The sequence below is a fragment of the Lepisma saccharinum genome, chromosome 1, assembly GCF_977018435.1.
Source record: "Lepisma saccharinum chromosome 1, izLepSacc3.1, whole genome shotgun sequence".
NCBI classification, from domain to species: Eukaryota; Metazoa; Arthropoda; class Insecta; order Zygentoma; family Lepismatidae; genus Lepisma; species Lepisma saccharinum.
This window is the reverse complement of record NC_139229.1, coordinates 64932664-64957759: the sequence shown is the minus strand read 5'-3', so window position 1 is coordinate 64957759 and position 25096 is coordinate 64932664. Positions and strand designations below refer to the sequence as shown.

General features: G+C 38.7%; 1 protein-coding gene across 4 annotated transcripts; it reads left to right on the top strand.

Moving 5' to 3' along the window:
- The first annotated feature begins 3483 nt into the window (after positions 1-3483).
- LOC146002310 (uncharacterized) lies at positions 3484-24849 on the top strand. Of its 4 annotated transcripts, none has more exons than XM_083140112.1 (3): positions 3484-3574; positions 18392-18619; positions 24519-24849. In XM_083140112.1, the coding sequence occupies exons 1-3, from the start codon at positions 3493-3495 to the stop codon at positions 24686-24688; spliced, it is 480 nt and encodes a 159-aa protein (XP_082996238.1). In that variant the 5' UTR covers positions 3484-3492; the 3' UTR covers positions 24689-24849. The 4 variants fall into 4 exon arrangements, with proteins under 4 accessions (XP_082996238.1, XP_082996417.1, XP_082996329.1 ...); XM_083140291.1 differs by having other exon boundaries at positions 3484-3613; positions 18392-18517; XM_083140203.1 differs by having other exon boundaries at positions 3484-3613; positions 18392-18517; positions 24516-24849.
- The last annotated feature ends 247 nt before the right edge of the window (positions 24850-25096 follow it).

The following is a 25096-nucleotide window of genomic DNA, read 5'->3' as shown; positions in this document are numbered from 1 at the left end:
CAGAAGAAGTGTGCAGCAGGGGTATTCTGCCACAAAAGGAGTGATGTAAGTGAGGTGACAAAAAGAAATTTCATAAAGAATATGGAGGACAGAATAACGAAAATATGCACGAAGGAATGTGAAAAAGAAGGCAAAATAAATAGCCTATGGAAACAGCTGGAAAAGAATGGCTATGAGAAGCAGGATAGACTGGACATAAACAGAAGAAGGAAGAAAAGAGGAAGGGGAGAATTGGAAGAGAAAGAAAAAGAGATGTGGTTTGGAATAAGGAGTATGGGGGAGACCACAGAAAAGATATGCAAAGTGCTTAGGAAAGCGGGCATTAAAACTTACAGGAAGGGAGGGAGAAGCATCTTAGGAATATCGAAGAATGCAAACAAGAAAAAGGAAAACAGAGAAGAGGAAGAGGAAGGGATTATCTACGAAGTAAAATGTAAAGAATGTCAGAGTGTGTACATAGGAGAAACGAAAAAGAGACTGAAAGATAGGTTGAAACAACATAGGGATGATGTACGACTTAAGAGAGAGAGAAATGCGATATTTAAACACACGAGAGAAACAGGACATGACATAGAGTGGGATGAGGCTAAGCAGATAGGAAGGGAGAAGAGAATGCTAGTGAGAAAATGGAAGGAAGCCAAGGAAATAGAGAAGAAAGGTGAAGAAGACACAATGAACTGGAATGGGGGACTGAAGTTAAACAAAGAATGGAAGAAAGTGTTAGAAAGAGTGGAAAGGACAAGAGAGAAAGAGGAGAGGAGAAGGAAGAAAATGAAGGAAAAAGAGCATGATATATAAAGCCCAATCCACATTCTATATGAAAGTATATATTTTTCGCCTTTTAGGTGAAAGTATAGTGAAAGCCACCTGCGAGAAAGTTCCAAAACAACTTTCTATTAGTCTGGAGGGAGTAATGTTTTGTGTATATAATGCCCTGTTTTTGGTATCTTGTTACTTTTGTACTTGATACAGAGTCTGATGAAGACCTTGCTAGAAGGTTGAAACGTTACGTTTAGTTTATGTTTTTAATAAAATAAATTACTGCCTTGGTCAGCATATTTATATTTTTTCATAATAATGGAAACAAGGCTTAATGGTGTTATATCTATTAATCGCATTATTCAATACATTGTATCAAAATCGAAAAAGAGTTGGAAAATATTTTATCTATACAGCAGTCACACTCTAGCTGCGGTTAGTTTATTATTTAATGTTTCATATTCCTTGTAATATTTAATGTACAATATAGCCTATTTTCATGGCCACTCGGAATTATCCGAAAAGGGCGCGGTTCCATTAAATTCGGATGAACAAGTTGTTATTGTATAGGAGAACAAGTCTGTACCAAGGTCACAAAGTATAAATTCAAAACTTAGCGGATTATAATTAAATTATCGAAAATGATATGTCTGATTATGCGAAAGAGACACGTGACCCATGATGAGAACCAAATATTTGAGAGATATGTAATGACATTTCTCTCGTCTATTTGAGCTTTCTATTTTAATGATTATAATGTATTCTCAGAGCACAACCTACATAATAATGAAAACTTGGCAATTACTGTAAAAGTTCACATTATCTATTGTTATGCTTCTTTATTATTATTCGTGAATAATAGCTGGTCTCCAAATTACTACCGCATCATGCAGCAAACACTAGCTAATGTAATGACGATATGATTTTCTTCAATTTAGATTATATATTATCTGGAAGAGGTTAATTTATACGATGTGGCACTCAGGTCACAGTTAAATTCAGAAATCATCAAAGTAGACAAGTTAATTTTTGTTATCGAATTTTCAAGACCTATTTGCAGTAAGACTCATTTGTCATCCACTTTCAATGGAGGGTGAGGGGTACATTACCCAAAATTTGAAGTAACTGTAAAATATATATAAAAGTAGCTAGTAACTGAAAAAAATATATAAACACCTACAATTTTATTTTCTTGTCACACAAATAATGTATGGGGATCGGCGTCATTATTTTCCTTATGCTGCATGGTATCAGTAGGATGTAGTGGCACCAGAATATTCTGCCCATCCGATAAATATCATGTAATATTACGTTAATATATGAATATATGCTAACGGAACAATTGCGTTTTTATTACAATTAACTATGCTCTACAATTTGAATGAAAACAAAACTAAAATAGTAATTTGAACATAATAATTATCCATAAATTACATAACACAATTTAACACATTTAAAGATCAATTTAGTATCTCACGATTTATTGTCTGTCTTTTGTATGCAAAGTTTTTTTATTTTGTATTAAGTAAATTTTAAATAAGTAATGTGTCTATGTAATTTATGGACTGAATCTGGCAGCGGTTTCTAAATATTGAAATAATTTTGTAGATAATATATTTTAATTTGTTATTAATTTTTTATTTCATTACGTCAAGAATTTGTGTTTCAGATAGGTAAGTAAGTAGGTTGAGTATATTTTTGACTGTTTACTCCATGTAAATTGTATATATAATCGATTGATTAATTTATTTATTTCAGGTACATTAAATGGTTTGGCATATTATGTGAATAGTATCTCTCTTCTCTAGTAATTGAAATGAGGTCTGGGTGATATAGAGCCAAGTTATATTATTTTCACCAGGCACCAGCAAATATTTCAAATGAAATGACATGGAAGTCAGTTACAGACATTATCAAGAAATTTTAGAAAGAATTATAAAGTACGAAAGAAATTTCGAGTGTAAATGCGAATTTGTGTAGTTTTGGTTGAAGTTTAAAATTCGTGAGTCAGACAAGTACACAAATGTGGCTTGGCACTACGAGCATCTCTCCCGAACGTCTTTAATTAATATAATAAACTTCGCTGTACTTTATATTTAAAAAAATATCATGAAACTATTTACCAGTATATATTCCATGATGTGAACTGTGTACAAGTTGTTGGTTAATAACATAAATGTTATACAAAAGAGCTGATTACAGAATTCTAATATATTGAAAAACTAATATGCATATTACAAACTGTCATAATACTCAGGACAAATATGATTTTACGTACATGTATGTTGCACAAAACACATTGAACAAAATAATAGTAGTGAAGGATATATTGGTTTTGATCTGCACCAGATTTTTACATTGTATTTACTTTTTGAAATTTTTTAATTCAGATACACTGAGAACCTACAATGGACCTTATTAGCATAGATGAAGCGAATATGAATGCAGGTTCTTCTATACAATGTACCATTTTGTATCACTAAGAGAAGATGGAAATGGACAGAGTGAACAGAATGAAATCCGAAAATGCTGCTGTACTATATTTTTTGTAGACGAACTTACCTTCATTTAAAAAAAAAAGCCATACTTTTTATATATATTGTATTTTATCAATATATTTTTTTATTTTTGGAAACCGCTGCTTGGAATAGTGGTATTTTTGCACATTTTTTGGCATTTTTTTGATACGAACAACAACATTTTTCTCTTTTTGTTGCAGACTTACCGTTTGAGATGGACAGCGGAGACGTCACTCGTAGCAGTAGAATGCGACGCGAAGCCAAACCTAGGGGAGAATCGGAGTGGCTAGGCCTCGGTAAGCGTGAGGCCCGGTTCACACCCTACGTTAGTGTAGGTGCGTACCTTGCCTGCACTAACACAACCGGCGTGTAGCCCCCAAACCCCCTTTTCAACGATCACCTGCGCGGCATGCCAACTGCTAACAGAAGCAGTGTGAACACTTAGAGTCTTAGCCGGTTACTAAAATTTGCTGTTGATAACTGTCTGTAGAATTAGTTCTATTTGTCGTAATGTTGATCACATCAGACCTTGAGTGGACAACACTAACAAGGGGTGTAATCGGTCTCTATAATAGTAGATGCTTGCTTCTTGTTTATTAAAAAAAATCCTTAGTAATGCATTTATTTGCACATGAAACGGTTAAACGTACGAAATACATCAGTTAAGCATAACTTTTTTGTAAATTAGAATATTCATTTTATGCTAGTTTTATAACAGATGCATAATTTTAGTAGAAGAAATATACATTAGTTGCAGGCTTTGTAGAGGAAATATTTTTAGTTTTACAATTTTTGCAGTAGAAAACCATTACCTGCATTTGTTTTAGTAGATGCAACAGATGTGCACTTCTTTATGCATAAACAATGACAGTTACACATCATTCTACAACTTACTAAGAATATAAATTAACTTTGCATAACGCTCATGTTATAACATTTTAAGGATACTTATTAGTAGTGATAAAAATATAATTTTATCATTTGATTTCATACTATCAGTTCACGTTTTACGTTTATTTTGATCACAGGCCAGGATGATTGTTGGTTTACTTATTATTAAATCTATACAGGGTGTCCCGTTAGTCTGTACTCATCGGAGGGAAATAACGTAGAATTGTAGAATTTGTTTGCATAAATCTTCCCTCCTGCAACACTTTATGGTTCACAGTCACAGAAGTTTTCTGACACGCCTGCACAGTGCGTTCTTTAAGAAAGAGAATGCTGTGAATTGTGACCTTGCACACAACGGCTTGTAGGTCGTCCCACAAATCAAATTCGAGCGGAATGAGATCTGGGTTCCTTTGAGGCCACGTCATTCACACTAGGCGTACAGTCTAATGTTCTGAAAACTGTGTGTTAAGGTAATGTCGCACTGTAAGCACATAATGCGGAGGGGCGCCATCCTGTTGAAAATTCCTATTGGTCCATACTTACGGAACGCCCTGTAGATTAAACAATACTATGTATTCACTAAAGCAACACAACAAGTGTATGAGTAGGGACAATGAAAAAATAATGGTTTGTGTTAGTGTAGCTCGAATAATTGTTACTTCCAAATACTGATAATAACGATTGCGTTAGTAGTTATGATTTTCTTTTTTAAAAAAATTGCGCATTCTGAGACCTGTTTAGGTGATTTCTTAAAATTCAGCACGAGAAATCACATACAGCGTGATCAATAAACGTTTGGAATTATGGGCTTGTATTGTCTATATTGACATATGATTAAATTACACAACTCCTGTATTCACGTCTTGTATTTTCCAGTCATAATTCTAGGCAAATAGAAATGTGTACTCATGCTTCCAGCCAAATGTGTGCACTGACCTTCGGTTTTAATACAAAATTAATGGTGCGTGATATGAATCCGTGCAAAAGACCAGGTGAGGAGGTTGTTTACGTTAGAAGCGTGGTACCTTGACCACACCCAGGGATTTGTCTGGGAAAGTTTTGGAATAAACTAGGGATATTAATTAAGGAGCGCTCGTTATTTGGATTTTTGCATTCTCATTAAAAAGTTAGTTAAGAAGACTCATTACTAAGGGATGCAGAAGCTCTACTGAACTCTAATTACAAGTGAACTGTGATAAACGGGCATAAGAAAAAGTTCGATATATGTATGAGGGTTGTTTAAAAAATCGAGGATTTATACGAAATTGGCAGTTGAATCGTCTTAGGGAGAATTCACACTGAAGAGACACGCGACACGCTGCAAGAGACACTTGTCGCTTTCAATCCATCACTCAGTAATCAATTGAACCTTTCAAACCGAAGAGACACAACAAGCCGCACGTGTCTCATGTCGCTTGCGTGTCGCTCGGACTGTGCGGTTTCCTCAATACTGCAATACTGTGCATCGTGTCGCCTCAGTTTGTTGTTCGCGTATGCGCAGTGAATGCCTCACACAATGAGCTATTTTCAGAGAGCCGAACCGGAGGCCTTACAACATGTTTGAACATCTAATTGGTTGATATAATAAAGTATCTATATGTACAATCTTTTACGATCTAAACACAACATTCTTTTCGCTTTATCAAGTTTTTTGATGCAGTTATCGGCTGTAATTTTCCTTCAACATCGTGTAAAGAGGCAGTGTTTTGGTCATTTGGGGTGTAACTGTTATTATTTTTAAAAGCCAACACATGGAGGCACTTCAGTCCAAAATTGATCAGTCAACGTGGAAAAGTACTCTAGTGCATTGTTTCTCAACCGCCAGGTCTTCGTATCAATATACTGAGCTGTGAAATGTTATGATGAAGTTGGTTGACAAATAACACAATCCCAATATCATATTTGGGTTGTGAGTTTTCGTTTTTTAATCCATTTTATGCAGAGGTAGACTAATCAGGACTGGACCTACAGTTTAAAGAAGGACCCGCGCCACTATGTGCCTCCACTGGGTATCGTACCAGGAACAACTTAATTACAAGGAGACGACATTACCGCATCGTCATCCATATTTTTATATTTGTCAACAATTCTACACACGTTATACTCTTTATGATTATGCTAGGATTTTTTTATCAATATTTAATTTCATAGGTAGCCTACATGTTAATTCATGCATAAAATTGTAAATACTGTAAAGATTTACGAGGAAAATTCTTGGGCTAAGGGCATTGACTTAAAGAAAATACCGGCACATGGTTTCACGAAGGTTCAGAACCATTTCTCTAGCGTTTAGGTATTCGCTTTATTCAGGCTGGAAAATCTAGCATATGCAGTTTGAGGTCAGTGCATATTATTTCTCTTTCTCATGCACAACATGCCTCTCCAGAGTTTCAATAACTTGCACAAATTTCAAAACGCGATTTACATGTAACAATGTCTCCTGTTACTTTTTTTCGGGTGGCTAATAAACTAATTAATGCAATTATATCGTACCATCATGCGAACTGAGCAAAGAAACAAGTGTCGCTTGGTGCGTGTCGCGTGTCTCCTCGGTGTGAATTCTCCCTCAGTTGTTTCGGTATTCGCACCAATCAGCAATAGCAGTGGAAGCGATTGCCACCCCCCCCCCTCACTTTTTTCGACACTTTTGCTGCCCCCGCACTATGCTAAACCTTATCTACAAAGGGAAATTGATTGATTGATTGATTGATTGATTGATTGATTTGGTGTTTAAGTCCACTTTATGCATAGTTGCGTTCTAGGGAGGGAGGGGGGTGGATAAGCTATAAAACATTTCATAATTACCATTTTTAACTTTCACTTTAAAAGTTGTTCATAGACAAAAATTGAAATTGGGGCTCATTTTAAGGGGATTGGGTTAACTTAACTACTTGATTTATACCCAGTTCTTTACTACTTTCATTTAAAAATTTTGATTTTCTCAAAATTTATGGAGGTGCTGTAGCCCCATGAGCTCCCTCCTGCGTACGCCAGTGTCTGTAAGGATACCTTTACTAATTAACGAGATCATGAAAAATAATTATTAAGTATTTCACTGAATGTGTTTTAATGTTCTGGGCCATCACCAAAGGTCCAATTGGTTACATTTTCACTATCATAATGTTTAAGTCCACTTATGTACAGACTGAATAATCGGGACTTCTGTGTAAAGTCGGACCCAAACCACTGGAATGTACCACCGCTAGGAACTGAACCCGAGATACCCTGATTTCAAAGCATTTTGGTGATGATTCAGTGCTTTTGAAAATATAAAATCTGTATATTTTTTTTCAGTCTCAACACACTGCTCAAACGTTTCTATAGGTTTCTTTGAATTATCTTCAACATATGAGGATCCAGGACAGTGGTTGTTCTTTCCCGGAGATAATCTAGATCCAGGATTTTCACAGCATCATTTCAGATTACAAAATTCCCCACATAGCATGAGGTTGAAGTCTGGTGACCGTTGTGCCCATTCCCATTTCAAATACCACAATTCCTGTCACGGACGTCCGGAAGGAGGGGGGGGGTAAGGAGGGACACTGCACCCTTGGAGAATAAATGTCAACCTAAAATATATATATTTCACACACATATAATTGCATTTCAGCAATAGTAATTGATGTTGCAAGGAGGTTGCAGGAACATGATACCTTCAAACCGAAGAAGTGTTTTTTGAGGGAGAAAAAACTATTGTGGGAGAAATATACCTCGTTTGCCGTCCCTGCAAAAATACTTTGCTTTCTCCTCCCTGAAAAAATCCTGCGGACGTTTATGCATGTACACTCACCGGCAATAACAATAGGACACCTGATCCTAAAATACTCGCTCCCTGCATAGCATGTGTGTTGCCTAACTCTACGGTGGTGGCAGAACTTGCGATTAAAATCTACTTATCGTCTTAAAGTTAGGCAACATACACAACGCTTTGCAGAGAAAATAGTATTTGAGGGTCTTGGTGTCCCATTGTTATTGCCGGTGAGTGTACTCTTTTTATGGGTTTCTGCCGAATGGAGTTCCGCGGGGAGAGGGTGAAATGATGAACGTGGAAACCTTAGCTGCTCGCTCGCAGGAGGAAACCATTGGCCTTGTTTACTAGGTCACCTCAAAACTGATGTGCTTGTGGCTGCGGCCGCCTTTATTAACCAAGACCTTAGCTACCGCAGGTGATGGCCTGCTATCTCGCGCCCAGATCGAGTGGCGAAACAAATTGCTCCAAACGACCGGGCGATGGCTGCCTAGGAAGCTTCCATGCTGCTTGTCTTCTGGTATCTCACCGTAATTTCTGTGCGTAGTTGTATCGCCGTCGCCTTATAATCAAAAAGATCCCGGGTTCGGATCCTACTTTACATTGTAAGTACAGTCTCGATTAGCATTTCTGTACACAAAGTAGACTTTAAAAAGGTCTTTCATGCGTGAAATTCAAGGGGCTTGTCAATTTCCATCAAATTGTAATTAGCTTTATGTATTTTTTTAAAAAAAATATCGAAAATATAGAGGTTACAGTATTCAGAATAAGCCGGTATACTTTCGCAGAGGAAAAAGTTTGCTTGAAAAAAATAAAAATAGTTTATGGTAACTAAACAGACGACAAAAGAATCGACCAAATCGAAATTATTATAGTCATCGTGCACGTTTCTTTCGTTGTCAAAAAAAATTAGTCAAAGTTAGCAAATTTAGTAAAAACTACAAATGTTTTGGTTTGTGGTTACCAAAATGTTTAACCAAACTGGTTTAATTAATTCAAACCCATCAGTTTTTTCTGTGTTGAAACGAAGATTAACATATATTTGTTCACAAACTATAATTTTTTTACTTAATTAACCAAGATCTTATGGTGTGAAGAATGAATATTAGAGATTATATAATCTTATGGTACAGCCAACGACAAATAAAAGAGAAGGCGTTTTGTAAAATGTTGAATCCAGCCACTCTCCTCCGGGGAAATTTCAAATTTCCCGGGAGATTATAATACTAATAAAAACAATACTAATATTATTAAGTAGCCCCTTATGTGTAATTAAATTAAATTAAGTATAAATTTCGATAAGACTGCACAAGCACGTCACTATTTTATAGCAAACTATTCACTGACTAACCGTTAAAAAATAGCTACAAGAAGTTGACATTCGTTATAACAATAGAATCTTACATTACGCCACCCCTGCCGCTCTGTGTCCATTGTTGATTTTCAGTGACAGACAATAATTTAAATCCGATCCTTATTTTAACAAAAAAAGCCCAAACAGTACATTCTAGGTTAAATTAAAGTGAATGAAAGAAACCTAAACTGAACATGAAATTTCGTAGTTATTGTTTGAATGCTCTATCAGATTATTGAAATTATGGGGGAGACTTTTCTATTTCCAAAGGAAATTATCGTGACCCTCTCCCCGTAACGGTACCCCAAGACAAGGCATGTTTGTTTCCTCCTCAAGGCTTCGAGCACGCCAGCCAATCAAATTGAGGCATGACGTCACTCAATGATACCAGCGCATTTGTGGGCAAAGGGTTGTAAAATACTGTACAGGGTGGTTCATAATTACCTACAGGGTTTAGAATGTTTGTAGTAAAAGAACTGTAACACATACAGCAAAAAGGTGCATATCAGTACATAAAGAATCTCTCCAAGTGTGCACTCGTAATAAACCCAATCCCGTAATAGCCGCTAGGTGGCAGTATAACGCAGTTATCGCAAACATGGCGTGCGCTGGTGAACACAAAGAGTTCTGCGTCTCAGAATTCGCAAACTGTGAGTCTGTTGTGACGGTACAACGTAGATTTCGTACGAAATATCGAACAAAAGCACCTACAGACAAGACAATTCGTGGTACAGTCACGGAAACTTCTGGATTGTAATAATCACATTGAAAGTCAATAGGGCTGTTACAACCCAGAAGTGTCCATGGCTGTACAACAAGTTCAAGCAGACTGGCTGTCGATGCGATGCACAACAAACACTTATCGAGCACCTATTAGGTACGTACCAAACTTGGAGAGATTCTTTATGTCCTGATATGCACATTTTTGCTGTATGTGTTATAGTTCTTGTACTATAAACGTTCGAAACCCAGAAGGGAATTATGAATCACCCTGTACAGCGGCGATTTGGGCAATAAAAGCATCACATTTCTCACGCGATTTTAATAATCATCATTGGAGATTGCTGTGGGCGTCCACCCCTGCCGTTCCCTTCCTAGGATCGTCACTATCAACAATACAACGGGAGGTATTGATCACTGTGTGCACATTGTTTATTAATATCCTGGTTTCATTAAGTGCAATCTTTTCTGAGGGCGGGGATAATAACAGTATCAATCCCTGCAGTACGAACTCATTATCAGAAGTGTTTATTAAATGGGAGGGGAAAAGTTACTCCCTGGATTGGGCGGGGGAGGAATTACAACACCGTATGATTTCAGGGGAAAACACGGCGCGCAATGTGGCGTTTACAAGCTGGCAATCAACAGGTGTCACGCGTTAACTTTTTCCTTAGCCTGGTGCTAATTGCTCGACACATTAGCATTCTTCTTTCTGTTGTGTTTTGCAATACACGCAGAGCTTGAGCTTGCTTATCTGGTCTTTTTTTCCGTAACGAATGAAGCAATTTGTAAAAATGCCCATGTGTCGTCATTCAGTCATTGACATTGCTTCGGATAGTCACATACATCTTTCTCTTTCCTCTCCGCCTCCTCCTCTCTCCCTCTCTCGCTCTCCTATTCTATTCTCTCCATTCTCATTTTATTTATTGTCAATTTTCACATTCCCTTTCTACGTCTTCTTTATCCTAATTTCCTTTCTCCCTCTCTCTCTTTATTCTTTATCTCTTGCTCTCTCTACTTCTTTTTCATCTTTGTTGTTTCTTCTTAGTTTTAGTTATTCTGGTTCCCACCCTTTTCTCGGTTTATTATTTTTTCTCCCTCTCTTTCTCTCTCTCTCTCTCTCACTCTCTCTCTCTCTCTCTCAGTTCATTCTCATTTAATTTATTTCCCCTTTCTCATTCATTCTCTTCCATTTCTCTCTTTATTCTTTATCTACTTTTTTCTCTGTCTCTGTCTATCTCTCTCTCTTTCTCTCTACTTCTTTTTCCTTTCTCGCCCTGTTATTTTGGCTCTGCTTTACTTATTGTGTTTTCACTTTCTTTTCCGTTTTCGCTTTCCATCTCTCCCTCTTCTCTACCCTAATTTCCTTTTTTCTCGTTATTCTTTCTCATACCTTCGCTCTCTCGCTCTCTATTTCTCTCTCTCCCTCTCTCTATCTGTTTCTCCTCTTTCCTTTATATCTATCCTTTCTGTCCTTTTCCCTAGGTTTAATTTCCTTTCCATCTATCATTATACGGCCTAGGCATTATCCCATGGTTACTTAGTTGGCCTGGGAAAGGAGAAAAGAACACTATAAGGAGGCATATTCTGTTGTCATCTTTTACTGTTGAGTTACATATTGTATGTCGGTTAACGTTTCGGACTTACGTCCAGATTTCGGTTGCAATGTGTTCTACGTGTAGTTGTCTTGTCTTTTTCTTCGAATGATATTAACCTGCATATCAAGGATCTACTCATGAAACCTTGAATCTTTATTACCCTCCATCTATTCTCCCCATTCTTTCTCTCTCTTCTTGTTTCTCTGACAAATAAAATTGCTTGGTTACATAGAAATTACACGTCAAGAACCTTACGTAAATGAAAATTAAAAAGAATCAACAATTGTAAATATGATAATATATGGAATTTAAAGCAACAACTATCAAAAACAGGCTCAAGTGGTTACGAAACATAGATATCGTAATCTTTCACCATAGAAAGTAAAGTTTTCCAAAGGCCTGCCTTTACATAAAACGAACAACAGTATATTTGCTATAGCCATTGCATTTTGTAGGAATAACATTTGATGAAACGTAAGATTAAGTGAAGCAAATACTTTTCGTTAGCCCCCTCAATAGCCGACGAAGTTGAATATTCGATTCAAAGTCCCACCACCAAATGTTCTGGATTCGAGTCCTTGTTTCGACACGGGCGTTATTTTTCGTTTGTTCCTTCTTCAAGTACGTCATCCATTCTTGTAGTTGCGATTAACCTAAATAGGTAGAAAATAACGTAGAATAAGTAAAATACAAATACTTCGTCAGTAAAAACAACATTGTTATTGGCAGATTGTTGAGTGCAACATAGGTTCACATGGGATAACACCTCTAGTATATATTACACACTGCATAAAATGCAATGAAATTATCGATCATTGAAGTTTGGACTCCAACAATAATTATACTTTTATGCTAGAGTTTTTTATGTAAAGTTGCTCTTCCGGATTCAGTTCCTATTAAAAATTGTAGCCGATTCTCCCCTCACTAAAGTACACGATGTAAATTTTGGGCGATACGTCATCTTTTCGACGTCACTTTCTCCTCACACTCAAAGCACTGCCTCTTTTTTTGTCGGTTCTGAATCGCGTTCCTGTGACGTTTAATTGCATTTGGGAGCGTTAATCTTTGATCGTCGCTTTCCACAAAAAGCCGTGCTTGCGTTAGTTCTCGCCTGCGGGTCAAATCTCTGCCCGATTATGTTTCTCGCGGGATACGCTTTTTTTTAATGAGCTTTAAGCCACCATAACGCGATTTCACCCTGAAGCCCTATACCCCTCTCTCCCACTTGGGGAGTTTTGATTTCGCTCAGCTCCTTAGAATTATAGTCCCGCGTGGGAAATAAATTGCTTCCAGTAGTGTCAAAAAAATATTGCTTCCCCTGTCATTAACAACTCCTCCTTGTGTGCGGCGGTTAAATTTAGAGAATGTCTATGTTGTGAATCGTAGACCCAGTGTGACTGTTCAGTGCTCTCTAACGAACGTCCTTGGATCTTTCATCTTTTAAAATCTAATCATAGTTCATCTTCGTCGCCGCGATTAACCTCAAGAGAGATATGTTTTGAAGTGAGATGCGATGTAAGAAAAAGCTACTTAGCTTTGTTATGTTTTATTGCCTGTAACCTGGCTTCAGTGTAACTGAAATTAAACCACTTTACTATATGGAAGCCATGACTGTGTAGTTCTTACGGCGTCTGACTGCCACGCGGGAGATATAAGTAGCAGCTTTAAGACATGAAAAGTTAAGAAATAAAGGTTCTTCCTGCCCTCCCCAAACCCATGAATCCATGTTGGCGCTGAAGTTGTACATTAAGATTGGTGGTTAACGAGTTAAATCTACGGGGCTTCGCATGCCACTCTGTCAGTTCGCCCTTAGGCATATACGTTCAATAATTATAATTTTGATAATGTGATGTCAGTATTATTAAAGTACAACTTTCAGTCACCGGTATCTAAACTACGCGCTTCACCGCCATTATGTCTTATTTATTGATATTCCCCCTCCCTTCACTAAAGTACATCCCTGTCCCCATTAAAAATGCTTCTCACTAAAGTACGCCTATTCCCCCCTTAAATATGTTTCTCGTTCATTGAGGAGAGTTTCCGCCCCCCCTTTCCTCCTAAAATATGCCCCTGTCTCCCTTAAATATGTTCCTCATTTATTGAGGAGCCTCGCACGCATGGGTATAGTTACATTTATTTTTAAATTTCGAGTTTTGGAGATCATGAAACATCTTAGCCATATTTTCACAACGTGAAGTAACCGAACATGACTAGAGAGTATCGGGAAATTTCATTCCATAACGTTAAAATGTCGGTCCCTTTACCTTGATGAGAAAACAAAATGTTCTTTCTCGTGAGAGGAGAAATACAAATATTTACGCACCCGGAAAAGAGGCGGGGTTGGGTAGCAATATTAAATGAATATTTTTGTACTCCCATAAACGTCAGGAAGAAGCCACATGGATGTTCTCCGTTCCATATTTCCACGTATGACTTATTTAATTTCTTCCGCCACAGTGCGTGTTTTTATTATACTTGCACCTTTCCCTCACACGTTCACTTCCTCTGAGTGAATTGAACGGTCTCTTAACTAAATTAGAAAGCCATTTGAGGAGGTTGTAAAACAGCACTTGGGTCCGTCTCTGTCCCTTGTATAAGCCGTTTTGTTTGCGTTCTCCAGTCTGTTTGCGAAATGTCGAACATGTGTCTTGGGCGTAACGTTGCAGGAGTTCATCCGAGAATTTCGTTAACATGATCGATCATTAGTCCTTCACCGCGTGATGATTTACACGCGTGCTTCTGAGTCTGTTTCCTGGCCTTTACATTACTGGCAGATAAATATCCGAAGTGGGGACCGCAGCGTACTGAAAAAATGGGGCTTTGGAAATGTTTCGGAAATATTTTAATCGTTATTGAACAAGTGTGTGTTCGAATTGAATTGTTGTTTTAAGTCCACTTTATGCACAGAGAGGCTAATCGGAACTCGAGCTACAGTTTAAAGAGGGGTCCGAATCACTGTGCAATGTGCCTTCATCGGGTATCGAACCCGGGACCAATACACGTTCAACCGATACCAATACAGATACTGATACTCTTGCCGATTTCCGATACCGATACTTGAAAAATATAACCAAAGCTATTGAAAGTATTGGTGAGTATTTCTCCGGAATAGAAAAATGCCTTATGTGTTAAACTGTGTATAACTTTCAGGATAATTAGACTCCGTGAAAGTGTGTCACGTGGAATTCTGGTGTAATTTTTGAATATGTTAAAGGAAAACTCTGGTATATTTATGCTTGTAATTGGAGTGAAAACCATACATCGGCAACAGTTCAGCCCTAGTTGTATCTAATTTTAAACCACAAGTCAAAATGCAAATAGTGGAATTGAAAGAAATTTTATGAACGTTTGGCAAGGTTTTGAGCAAACAATATTCATGTATATACTTTAGTGTAATGAGCTTCAATAAAATTGTAATATGTTAATTAGTGGTCAACTATAAGGGATTGGTTAAAATTTAATGCGAGACCTATTCCATTGGTGAATGGATGACTAAACCGATCATTTACTCTTGTGAACTATATTACGGTCTTGAAATCATAATTAAAATAGTAGCAGAAGACATAAAAATGTAATATGCTTATTTGTAATTCTACCAATATTTTATTAAACTACTTCATAATGTAAACACTCTTGCCAAAAGAAAAGTACTAAGTACAGTGTGATAGTCTTGGAATGCACATCGCGCTACGACGCCAGGGGTCCCGGGTTCGAATCCCGGCCTGGACATGGGTGTTTGTGAGTGTTCATTCATCAATTTCATCACATAATCACTCACCCCCATCTTCGCGATTAGCCAAAAGTCGCATAGAAGCGAAGTGAAATAAACGAAATCAATAAACAATAGTCTTGGAATGAGCACAGCAGTAGATCTTAATGCATTTTCTCTTACCAAAGCTGAGGAAAAATCATTCATTTTGCATTCAAGTAACTTCCATCTTTACGCAACCACGTGGAATAAAAAAAACGTGTTTCAGCGGACAGTCTATTCATATTTTTTCTTCTTTTATTACCAGCGGCACTTGTCCATGAACACGCCTGTACTCGAGAATAGTGAAAATACTCATATTTGTTAAGAAAGAAAAGTATACGCACTGGTTTCAAAGTGGCCCCTGAAAAATTAATGCCTTGTTCAAGAGAGAACATATTTAAATACATCATGCGTATTATAGAGCGAGAAAGGGAAGGAAATGACAAAAGAATTGAAAGGGGAAATTATTGAACATGTTTTTGAAATGGAACTCTTGAGGGGAATTAATTTCTCTGGTGTTACTGTACTTCTCTTGCTTCCTTTTTTGCGTACAACTTTATTAAAATATTCATACATAGTGTAGACTTTACAAAGAGAAAAACTCTCCGGTAAATATAATTAATCCACTGCTACAACTACTAAATTTGATGTTTATCGTTTCCCAAACAAAGAAGTCTCTAAAGCGAAGGACTGGAACTAAAATTTTGTTCTGGCTCTTTTGTAAACCAGCCCGCAATCAGAATACAATAAAGATACGAAATAGACTACTTTTACATGTTTTTTCGTCTCTACGCTTTGTCTTTTCCCAGTAGACGCAAGGAACGAGAGGCGATACATTTCAACCAGAATAGTTCTTCACTCCTTACAGAAGAGCCTGATTTTCCGCAACACGCCCAACATCCATGCAATAGGTTGCATAAGACTCAGGAAACTTTGATGATCCCGAAATGAAGAACTTCTAATCTCTAGACGCAAGAACACTTCATGCAAACACTCGTATTATTTTACTTTTAATTTTCATATGTGATGGGCCCATCGGTACTTCTGCTATTTGTAACAAGCTCCTTAACAAAAACATAATGGTCGACAGGTCTAACCAAATAAAAGGGCACCCATAATGACAAAACACAGGAATACATAGGCTATAGGTCCAGGCGTCAGAGCCTTGTTTACCTCCATGAATGCACTTACCACAGTGTACTAAGTGGAAGAGAGTCTGGCATTTGAGTGTTATCTGAAAGGTCACCCAACACGTCCCATAATAATATGCCATGGCATGTATTTACATATAAAAAAATTAATAAAATACATAAATAGATAACCACAAAAACCTCTTTCAAAACGAAAGTAGATAAAATACACGTGATTTGGTGTCTTTATCTTATTGGCCAACTATAAACTGATATACCAAACATGATCAATATGAATCTCACATTAAAATTGTTATTTCACTACATTCGCGACACTGAATTACATTTCAGTAACATGATATTAGGCTTTTAAAAACTATTAGTATGTTTTTAACCATGAACATGTATAAGAATAGATACGGTTGTGCAATAATCGTACATGTCTTGCGACTTGCAAACATTTGGATATTATAATGTTGTGTGTGTGTGTGTGTGTGTGTGTGTGTGCGCGCGCGGTGGTCTAGTCGGTAGAGTGTCAGACTGCCACGCTGGAGACACGGATTCGATTCCCGGTACGAGTGATCTCAGATGGGAATTTTTCCGGCCATATCTCTGATTAAATCGGCTCTAGGGTTGTTTTTTTCTTTTTGAGGTATGCGCTATTGTCCCGTTGCCTTATACCCGAACTTCAGTTTCGCGAGAATGTTTACCGGATTCCCCCGTTTATCTTTGTTCTTTATCCTTTATTTGTATTTTCCATTTTTTACATATCATACCAGAACAATGACCAATGATTATTCGGCGTTCAGAATTATCATTGATTGGTTTACATAGAAAAGTTTTAGTAGGGTTATAATGTACATTAATCTAGGTTACTGTGTTAGATCTACAATTATTAATGAGAGAGAACAGGTTAGCAAAAAGGGGTTAATACTAGTATAGAGTATAAAATGAGATAAAAGAGTTATTAGATTAGGGATTTCATTTTGACAAAGTTACTACGTAATTGGGAGTTGTAGGAAGTTTATAAGCCTCTATAAAGTCCACTTTATGTACAAAAAAAGTAAAGTGTTCCCCTGTGCTTAGCACTACGCCATGAAGGCGTATAGGGGGTACGGGGGTAACGCCCCACACTTTCTTGATCCGGTCGTGAGTGGGGGTGATGTGATCCGCATCACGCCCTTGACCGCCTTTACCCCCCAGGGTTTCCTCCAGGTACCCATGTTAGTCGACGCTGGGTGGGCGCCGGAGCCGCTTCCAACGTTAGAAAAGTTCCCGGATTTGAACCGGCCGGGGATCAAAACCGGGACCTTTAGCATGGTAGTCAGACGCGTTACCGACTGAACCACCGCGGCAGTAAGGCTAATCGGGACTGGACCTACAGTTTAAAGTGGGATCCGAACCACTATGTGTATATGCCTCTACCGAGGACCCCTTGATTACAAGACGACGACGATAGCACAACGCCCTCGGGAAGGCATTTGTTAATTCTTAACTTTTGGGGGGGGGCAGTAACGGAGTGGTTAGCACATCGCGCTACACGACGCCAGGGGTCGCGGGTTCGAATCCCGGCCTGAGCATGGCTGTTTGTGAGTGTCCATTCATCAATTTAATCACATCATCATTCATCATTTTCGCAAATTAGCCAAAAGTGGCACAAGAAGCGAAGTAAATTACCAATCAATCAATTAACTCGGGGGGGGGGTTCGTCCAGCCTAAAATAAAATGGGTACTTGGGGGGGGGAGTAAAGAGGGCCAGAGCGTGGTGCTGATCACATCACCTCCAAAAATAGTTGCGGCCCCTAAATGCGCCTCCGTGGTACGGTGCAACGTGCACGTTTAACTTTCACTATATGTCTGTATATAATTGTGGTAATGCCAATGTGCACGCCTTGTAACACCCGCCTCTTTTACTTTGCAGGTGTTCTGAGCAACATGCAGCAATTCTTCGATAGCCTGCGAGGCAACCTGGACAGCCTGGAGGCGTTGCCCGAGGGGGAGCGGGAGGGGCTCCTCACTGACCTCTCCGGCGGAAGGGAGAACCCAGGTAAAGGCAGATATCGCGGCTGCAGACGAAGAGGTGAGCGGCCTCTTGAATTGCCGCTAGAACAAGAAAGAGACCGACACCGGAAGTATGACATTAGCTTATGTTAGTACAGCATGTTCAGAAAATCATACGTGTCGTCTCTTTGTCACTTCGTGTTATCTTCTTTTTTTGTTGAGATGCATCAACCAACAAAGAAGGTGTATAGTGACGCTAGAAGTTCTAGGACATAGAGTTTCAGTCTAGAATATTTTAAGTATTTAAATGGCGATAGTGTGTTAGTTTCCCCTCTTCTAAAGCATGCTTTATTGTACACTGCCTTCCAAAAGTTAAGCACGCATTGCAAATTTTCGAAAGAATATTTGAATTTGAGTGGATGAAAATCGCTGCGGATGTAGATGTCACTTTTTATGTGTAGCTTCCCTTTTGTAAGCAAAGAGTGAATCATCTGTACCTAGGTGCTTAATCTGTGCTCTTGAAATAGCATAAAAGCGAGGATTTCGTGCAAGAATCATCACACTTTCATTGAAGATGCCAGCATTCTGAAGGGTTTGAGGTGCATTTAAAAGCTGATACGAAGTGTTTATAACTTTTGTAGGATTATTTTTGATAATATTCGTGTTTCTATGGCTGAAAGGAGACGATTGACAGATAGTGAGCGCTGGCGTGCTGTCGGGCGCATTGAAGCAGGACAGTCAATCAAAGATGTCGCTATTCTCTTTGGCGTTGATCATTCCTTAATTTCTCGATTATGGAAACAATTCCAAACAAGTCAAACAGTTGTCCGGAGACCTGTGTCCGGTCTTCCAAGGGTTACCGCCACCTCTGATGATTGATATATTGCTATAGTAGCCAAGCGGAATCGACGAGCGACCTCCACAACTGTTACATCCATGGTTGCAGCGGCACTTGGTAAGACAACATCTTCCAGTACTGTGCGCCGAAGGCTCCACGTGAAGAGATTGTACGCCCGAGTACCAGGTGTTTGTGTTGCACTAACCGTCCAAGCCAGAGGAGCAAGATTAAAATGGCGTCGTCAACATGTCAATTGGACTGTCTCAGATTGGTGCAACGTCCTGTTCACGGACAAGTCCAGATTTGCCCTGGAATCAGATGATAAGCATGTAATGGTCTGGAGAGAACGAGGCACACGCAATCAGGCCAAGAACATCATCGAACATCACTCATTCAGAGGTGGCAGCGTCATGGTGTGGGTTGGAATTTCAAATGAATATCGCACCGAACTGCACATCTTTAAAGGCGGTTCTGTGACAGCTCCGCGGTATCGGAATGAAGTCCTACACCCCATTGTGAGGCTCTACGCTGCAGCAGTTGGTCCTGATTTCCTCCTTATGGACGATAATGCCCGTCCCCATCGAGCCAACATCGTTGACGAGTACCTGGAAAGTGAGGGCATTTCTCGTATGGAGTGGCTGGCGTATTCCCCCGACCTTAATCCTATCGAAAACCTTTAGGATGCCCTCGGGCGTGCTGTCCCTGCCCGTTTACCTCCTCCAGCCAGTCTCAGAGAGTTGGAAACTGACCTAATGGAGGAATGACCATTGTTCGCATCTGCGATGGTTGATCACCTCATTGAAAGCATGGAAAATCGTTGAAAAGTTTGTGTGAAGGTCCGGGGATGTCACATACCAAATTAATGTAAGTTTTGTTTTGGTCACATACCATATTACTGTAAGTTTTGTTTGGTTTGTTTGCCTTTAAACATCATTATGTTAATGACCCAAATGTGACGTCGCCTCCCCGATGGCGCAGTGGTAGCGTCCTCGCCTTGTAATCAAGGGGTCCCGGGTTCGATACCCGGTGGAGGCACAAGTGGTTCGGATTCCACTTTAAACTGTAGGTCCAGTCCCGATTAGCCTTACTGTGCATAAAGTGGACTTAAAACACCAACTCAAACCAAACCAAATGTGACGTCATCATATAACTTACGAAAAGTAAATATTTTTTTCGTCTTTGTACACAATTCTTGTTTTCCTTAATGTAAAAACACATTTGCTACCTTCATGTGCAATTTTGTGTTAATCAAAGCTCTTCTTTTCAATTTTTGTTGATTTTAGCGTCGCGTGCTTATCTTTTGGAAGCGTGTTTATAATTGTAATATGACTGTGTAAGCATTTATATAACCGTAATAGCATTGTTAAGATAAAAATGTGTGTGTGTAGCATAAATTCATTTGTGCCAGCCAGCTGCGATAGCGGAATGGTTAGACTAATGGGTTATATATCCACGGTTCCTAGGTTCGAAATCTGTATCTGCTTTCTCTCTTTAAAAGCGTTTAAAATAGCCAAGTTAAAATACCGTATTATATTACTTTCGTCCCAAAGGTTTACAATGGGATTAAGGTCGGGGGTTCTTAAAGCCTCATTGATGTTTGAGATTGTATATTGGTATGGTAGATTCTTGAATTGATTGATTTGGTTTGTATTATTTCTCACTTAAAAAATCTCTAAATGTGAAAGAAGTAACTCCCTGTGCAGTTTGTTTAAATGTAACGCTGCATATATACATGTATTTATTTAGAAATGGGGCGAGAAAAACATGCTTTATACAGTACACACGCTAAACGCCTACTTCATTAGAGACAGTAGCTATCATACATGTGATAGCATGGCACAAACAGAAGGTTCGAGTGTGTTCTGACTGTGTCTTCAGGTAATCGTATGCCCTGAAGAAATTTGAGTAATTTCCTCGCCAAGCCTGTGTAGGCTTTGGGATAACTTTGGTCACGATTATTTTGAGAACAAATTTTACCTGAGCACTTAGAAAGGATGTTTCAAGAGCACCAGTTTTTGATATTTTTATTTACTGCATGAACGTTCTCAAAATAAATTAATTCATTCTGCTCTTGAGATTATATTTTCATTTCCTTTATCTAAGTGCCTTTGAACTAGAAACTAAACAACAGGTGATAGCACTTCCAGAACTACGACATTGACAGTTTTTCCGGGGTCTACAGTATCACAAGTGCGCCGTGAACGAATGAATGAGCAAATAATTTCCAACAGTAAGCCACTGTCTGGTCTTAGAGTGAAAGTGGATGAAAGGGTTAGACTGCTGAAGATTGTGAAGGTCAACAGAAGAGCCATAAATTCAAAAAAGAGAGTTGATTACAACCAGTTTTTGTGAAAACCGAAAAAAACTGTTTTGAAAAACCTAAACTAAAGAACGATTTTAAATCGAAAACAGATTTTATGAAATTCATTTTAAAAAAACTGTTGTCAATTTTCTAAAAGGAAAAAGAAAGAATCTGTTTTGAGAACGGTAATTGGTTACAGTGTCAGTACCCTGAATAGCATGTCATTGCACTTCAGAATGTTTATCCTGGTACCGCTCCCGCCAGTCGGTGGTCTGTCGTCTGCTGGAATGCATTCACCCAATAAGACGAGCGCTGGAGACAGCACGTGCTTTGTTCTTTGCCAACCAGAGCTCACTGTTCCCTTTGGGAGGGGAATTTGAACACATACAGTACCTTCGGACTTTCAGCGCTCAGTTCAGCATTGGTGCTTCAGTTGACGTCATCGCCTATTGCATCACTTACGTTCGAATTTTCATCACAAATTGTTTCAAAATGGAGGCTACAGTTGCTCTTTTGTCTGCAGTTTCGGCTGTTGCTTCAGTTTTTATGAAAATGCCGTTGTTGAATAAATTTAAAAGAACAACTAAGAATAGTACAAAGAAAGAGGAAGATTTATTTCTACTTACAAGTGCAGTGGCAGAACACACACATTTATTCTGTAGATTTCCAGCCCGTAATTCACTTCCATTGTTCTCATTGACGCCATTTGTAGCTCACCGTTAGCAGACTATAATTACCCACAATTCCTAAAATCCACCGCTTGCACCAGTCCCTGTTTGTGATGGAAGAGGTGGAATGTGATGGATTCAGCGCTGAATCCATCGGTGAATATCAGAATGAAAATGCTTAAGCGCTGAAAATCCGAATGTGCGGTTGGTTGCCACATTCACAGCGAAAGGGAGAGGAAAGCAGCCGACACACGAGGAGCAGTATTTCAGATGACGAGAGGAAAAGAATTTGCCCTCTGAGGGCTTGAATGGCTCATTGATATTATTTGCTTGCCTTGTCGAGGGACACGTGCAACAGCCGCGTCAGCCGCCATGTTTTAAAGAAACATACGTTTGGTAACAACTTACTGCAAACGTGTGGCTGGCTTGTACATATCATTCGCCGAATCATCCTTAAAAAAGGTAAAGTGTTCCCCTGTGCATAGCACCACGCCATGAAGGCGTATAGGGGGTGTGGGGGTAACGCCCCACACTTTCTTGATCCGGTCGTGAGTGGGGGTGATGTGATCAGCACCACGCCCCTGACCGCCTTTACCCCCCAGGGTTTCCCCCAGGTACCCATGTTATTCGACGCTGGGTGGGCGCCGGGGCCGCTTCCACCGTTAGAAAAGTTCCCGGATTTGAACCGGCCGGGGATCGAACCCGGGACCTTGAGCATGGTAGTCAGACGCGTTACCGACTTATTTTTTTTGTTTTAATTTAAAGGAATACCCCTACGCGGTGGTATCCCCCGTCATTTACACTTTTTCAACTTTTACACTTTTCAATTTTTACAGTATTGTTAGTTTTTCACGTTTGGACAAACACAAATACCCATGCCTTACCCGGGACTCGAACCCGGAACCCCTGGCGTTGCAGCGCGCTGTGCTAACCACTCCGCCACGGGGGCCGACACAGACCGACTGAGCCACCGCGGCCACACATCCTTGCAGTAGCTATATTAACATAGTGGACGTTCATTGTACTGTATTAAGTATAAGAAATATATTAACTAATCACATCAGTCAAAAGTAAATTAACTTCTCGTAAAATTACTTTAATGTGTAAGTTATCACATTCACATTTTGAAATGCAACTCAGGCACAGTTATTTTACTTTCCATAACCTATAACTTGTATTTTGTAAGCAAATCATAATTTGGTTTATTGCTGTAGAGAAAAGTAAGTATATAAGCGACCGTTAATTTCGTTTCTAGCTAAAAAAAATTAACAGAATTACAGTGACTAGTTACAGTCAGTCGAAAAATAACTGTTATTAGTGTTCGAAAAGTTACCTTTTAAAAGTAAAAGTTACAGTTACTTGGTTCAAGAAGTAACTGAGTTACAGTTACTTGGTTCAAAAAGTAACTGAGTTACAGTTACAGTTACTAATTTTAAAAGTTACTCAGTTACAGTTACTGGTGCTTGAAAATAACTGTAAGTTACTTTTACAGTTACTTTCTTTCGGAAATTTTCTTGCAAACAAATTACACACAATCAATGATAACTAATTATAATAATATAAATATATGAATATTTACATTATGTTTTACTTATGTCTCTGGTGTATAATATAAGTTTTCATGTATTAATTTTACTACAACAAGAAAATAAGATGGAACACTTTAGTCTTCAAGCTCAATTAGAAATGGCAAATTGCAGTAAATCGTGGGTGTTCTAAATTTAGTATGCAAGTAAGCCTAACTTCCTTGTCTTAGGTAATTCCAAGAAAATTATTTCACCTTAGTATCCAGAGAAGACGCATAGTTGGAAATGGATTTCCAAATTCAGGTCTTCCTCCTCGTTACAAATTTTCAAGTTGACAATTGAGGACTAAAAGTGGTAAACGTTGTAAGTGCCAAAAGCGAAAGTGTTGTAAAATCGCATCGTTCAGCACATCAGACCGTAAGAACGTTCACACTAGTGACCTCTTTACACGCCCTTTGAACTACTTTTCACGTTTATCACATTATAAAGCATGGCACATTTCACAGTTTAACGTGGTAAACGGTGTTTGAATTCTTGTGACACTTACATCGTTTACCAATTTTAGTCTTCAATTTAAATGTCGTCAGGTAACTGTTGATAACGTTACTACAGTAAGAATTCCTTAAATGTAACTGCTACTTCGAAACACTGATTGTTGCTCGTAGCTGCACCATATTGTACCAGATTCTACTTCGTTCTTTTTCTTCCAGCAGCTCAGAGGAACGCAAGGCCTACAGCCACAGCCGCTTATCTGAACGCCCTGAGGAACCACAGACCATCCCACAAGATCCGAAGTTTCGTGGCGATGGGCGAGCCAGCAGATCTGCGCGGCGCAAATCACTATGACCCCAATTGGCTCTGGACGGGTCTTGGTCGTCGCTGAGCCTTTTCCATCCTGTTCGATATGTTCTGCATAAAATTGTATTCCCGTGTCTTCTGTATCGTGTTTTTCCTCGAGACAAATTGTTTCCTCATGTTCAATTGACTACTTCTTACTTTACGAAGCATTCGAAAGCATAAATAAAGAATTCCACAATTGTTACTTTCTCAATTCTGTTTATTTTGTTCCGTCGTGGTGTACAGTCTTCTTCAATTGTAGTTTAGATGTAGCTGTAGTGTATAGAAGTAGAATATCCTCTCTTCCTGGTGTGTACGTAAAATGTATCACATGAAGGTGAGCAAAGGGTTAATCACGAAACTAAAAATAAATCGACAGCAGTTATGAAATCTGATTTCATTTTTATCCTTCCTAATGACAATATGGCTTTTCAAGGAAGGAAGAAGCATATTT

Bases quoted from the DNA above. Each gene is read 5' to 3' on its own strand.
- LOC146002310 (XM_083140038.1), top strand. From the start codon at position 3,493: ATGGACAGCGGAGACGTCACTCGTAGCAGTAGAATGCGACGCGAAGCC. The intron at 3,614-18,391 runs GTGCGTACCTTG...TTTACTTTGCAG, and splicing joins CACACCCTACGTTAGTGTAG to GTGTTCTGAGCAACATGCAG. The intron at 18,620-24,518 runs GTTAGTACAGCA...TTCTTCCAGCAG, and splicing joins GAAGTATGACATTAGCTTAT to CTCAGAGGAACGCAAGGCCT.